Here is a 3,693-nt window from a genome sequence, read left to right as displayed (position 1 = left end):
CAGAATGGGATGAACAACAGAAGCACGAACACAAAGGGACGTTCAGGTGACCTGTAATATGAGTTACTGCTCAGCCACCGACTGCAAGGACAGTCACTGAGGTAAAAACCACCCTGTTCGTATAATTATCATGTTTATGAAAATATTGAGGAAACATGCTGCTAGATTTTTGTCCCTTTTTCACATAATTTGGAAGCATGGCATAAGAATTTCTTTAATCGTTTCCAAATTTGTGAGTGAAATTTCATTTGTAAGGGATTTTAAGAAAACAAAAGTCTCCAACCTAATTAACTCCAAATTTAATTCAACATTTTCCTTTTATTTACTATAAAATATCTTGAGGTTTAAACATTTTCAAAATCTGTATATATGTTATAGGAATGTAATTAATCATCTGCAGAGCACATAAATCCCAGCAAGACACTTTGTCAAATTATCTCATCTTACTCATGATCCTTTTATCCCACCAATTTTTCTTGGTTTCTGATTGCACTGAGTTGGGATTAAGTCAGTGCATTCCTCCCACTGCATAATTAGGACTGCTTTAAAACTATGTAATTACAAACCTCAACTGCCAATTGTGCATTGCATTCATTGTCATAACTGCCATTAGCATGGTTTTAAATTCTTTCAGAACAGTGGGGAAAGATGTCATGTTAATAAGTTCCACTGCTATATGTCTGCTATTGATTATCTGCAGCAATTATAGACTTGGATGGGATCCAAAACTAGACACAGAACCCAGGAAAATGCCAAAGTTTTGTGAATCTAGAGGAATTTTTAAGAAAAAAAAAAGTTCTTTAAAACAATAAAACTGGATGAAAGAGTTACTGTAAGATTTTAAAAGTATGCAATGGCTGGCTTACTTTTATAAATGGGTACAGATCTAATCTCTTGGTCTTCCTGGGAGGGGAGAAGTATTTTGGGTAGTTATCCGCTCTAATTTTGATTACCTTCTACAGAAATTAAAATACTATGAAGGTGTTCCAAAGCCTGATCTGACAGCGTCTGCTCTATTCACTCCCACTGCTGGTCAGCCCACAATCCCCTCCCTTAGCACAAACCTCTTCTCTGAGTCCGAGATCCCGACTCCCTCTTCTTCATTAGAGTCTAGAGATGGTAGGTAGACCCACTTAAAATTGATGTGAAGTCTTCCTCATCCAGAAAGCTCACCCTGATGAGACTTCAGTCACGTATTTCCCAATTCTGAATACAAAACAAAAAAAACTTTTAATGATTAAAAAAAAAAAACCCTCACAAACTCTCTTTTAAGAAACTAAGGTGTTCATAATCCCCATGTAAACGATTTCCTTTGGAGTAAGCCTTTAGTATGTGGAAGCGCATGTATCAAATGGTAAACTCTATGATTTTGCTGGTATCCAAGCTTGATTCACTAATTTAAATCCATTTTAGCCATTTTCATCAAGTTTCTTTGTTAAATCTCTTTGGACAGTCAACATGCTTTGTTACAAATTACTAATTTAAGATTACTTAAATTACTTAAGATTACTAATCTCAAACCAAAAACTATATAACAAATTCAGGAGCTCCAATCAAGTTCTTGCCTGTCATTATCCACATTATATATATATAATATATGTAATAATTATATATATAATGTAGATATTATATATATAAATTATTATATATATTATATATAGTTTATATATTATATATATATGAGTGCAATGCACAATCGGCAGTTGAGGTTTGTAATTACATAGTTTTAAAGCAGTCCTAATTATGCAGTGGGAGGAATGCACTGATTTAACCCCAACTCAGTGGAATCAGAATTTTATATATTTATATATATTATATATATTACGTATGTTATTTTCTTTAGCATCTTTATTGGAGTATAATTGCTTTACAATGGTGTGTTAGTTTCTGCTTTATAACTATATATGTTATTAATATATTAAATATATTAATATATTAATATATAATATATATTATATATATTATATATATATACAATGTGTGTGTATATATATATATATATACACACATACACACTTTGATCATTATAATTTCCCCGCTATGCATTTCTAAATGGTTATAAATGAACTGAATTGTGGTGGGAAGGGGTTCCGGGGATCTTAACAACTACAATAACTCTCTTGTAATTTGCTGAAAGCAAGTGATTTCAGTACTGATTTACTCTTTTACTTGAAGTTCATAACAAAAACAAACAGGTAGATTTTTGTTAAAAATCTACAGGTTGGTAGATCTTTAAGGCCTTGCACCTAGATAAATTCATACTTCAGACTAAAGAAATTAGTTTTTGAAGCAAAGAGGGTGGGAAAAAAGACAGCTTTGGACAAACTGAGAGTTCAGTCCACCTGTCTGAATAAGTGTTTTTAGACAATTGTGAGTCAGGTTAATAATGAATACAGAAAGAATTATTATTAGCATTGTGACTTACTCTATGAAGATGCAGTGAAGTAAGAAAGAAAACTTAGGAATAATTAATTGGTACCTCTCCCTCTCTTCCTCGAATTTGGTTTGTAAATAGGGATATCCAGCTAGCTGGTTCCTATCTGGGTGTTGGTAGTTTGTAGACATGTTCTCCTCCCTGCAGCTTTTCAAGAGGAACTGTCAGGTTATGTGGCAAATGATTAACTCTGTCACCCTGGATTTTGCATGCCTGCTTTTAAGTATGATGAGATTCAGTCTTGCAATGGAAAAAAAATACAAAAGTCACCTTAAGTCTTACAGTGCAACAGTTTTAATAGTCTATGCTAAAACAGGCAGTACAGTTTTGCAGTTCAACATTAAAAGCAATCCTGCCTTACTTAAAATGCTTCTACTTAAGAATGCTTCCTGCTCTCTCCCATCCCTTCACTTAAGGTGTGTCTACAGAAATACTCCTAAAGTGCATTTCTCAGGCATTAAAGATAGCACTGTGATTTGCTTTCCAATAGCAAGTTCGGAATCAGAGCACGCCGTTCTCAGTGGAGGGCTGCGCAATTCCAGTTGAGCTAAGGTCTCTTACAAAAGTAACCTTCTCACTCCCACGGGCGACGCAAAGGAGACCACTGAAGTTTTCTGAAAAAAATTGTGCCAACTTCCTCTGCGGTATCTTCTCTTACCACGAATAAATATTTAATGCATCCTTGAGTCGTGATATACGGAACACTCAACTGTCACGTCCATTTCCAGGAAAATAAAATCTGGAGGCCTTGTGCGAATATTCTGAATTTGGTGGGATGAGACTCCAAGTACAGGGGCGGGGCAGATTTCTCAGGTTTAGACCTGGGGGTTGGGGAGGCGTGGTGCGAAGAGAGTCCCGGAGCGCTCGGGCTACTGCTTGTCGTCGTGCGGGTCACCAGAGAAGCTCGCCTCTTCCGAGGACCTGATTCCCTCGGGGAGCAGAGTGGCGCGCACTTTCCTCTTCTCCTTAAAGCGGCCCGAGCGCGAGATCTTCAAATTTCGGCGGCTGTTGCCCGATTTCTCCCCGCCCAACTTGTCTGGCTTGTGGGGCTCGCCGGCGCCCCCGAGGAGATTGGGATGCTGATTCTCTCGGGAACTGCTAGTCCAGTCGGGGCCAGGCGGGGCGGGCGCCGCGGGTTCCCCGGGGTCAGGCTGGGCGGGAGGCTTCGCACCCCCCGCGGCGTCCTTGCTTTTCTTCCTGCTGTTCTTTAGCGAACTCCACCAGGAGCCCGAGCTGCCGGTGCCGCCGCCGTCGGCCAT

At 38.4% G+C, this 3,693-nt stretch overlaps 1 protein-coding gene across 1 annotated transcript; it reads right to left on the bottom strand.

The window, feature by feature from the left end:
- Positions 1 to 3,267: 3,267 nt before the first annotated feature.
- On the bottom strand, positions 3,268 to 3,693 carry PRR15 (proline rich 15; the record flags this gene model as incomplete). The annotated part of the gene is made up of 1 exon (XM_079711068.1): positions 3,268 to 3,693. The coding sequence occupies one exon, from the start codon at positions 3,691 to 3,693 to the stop codon at positions 3,304 to 3,306; it is 390 nt and encodes a 129-aa protein (XP_079567194.1). The 3' UTR covers positions 3,268 to 3,303.

This window comes from Hyperoodon ampullatus (genome assembly GCF_949752795.1).
Source record: "Hyperoodon ampullatus genome assembly, chromosome: 9".
Taxonomy (NCBI): Eukaryota; Metazoa; Chordata; class Mammalia; order Artiodactyla; family Ziphiidae; genus Hyperoodon; species Hyperoodon ampullatus.
The sequence above is the reverse complement of the archived record's forward strand: the minus strand, read 5'-3'. Positions and strand labels throughout refer to the sequence as shown.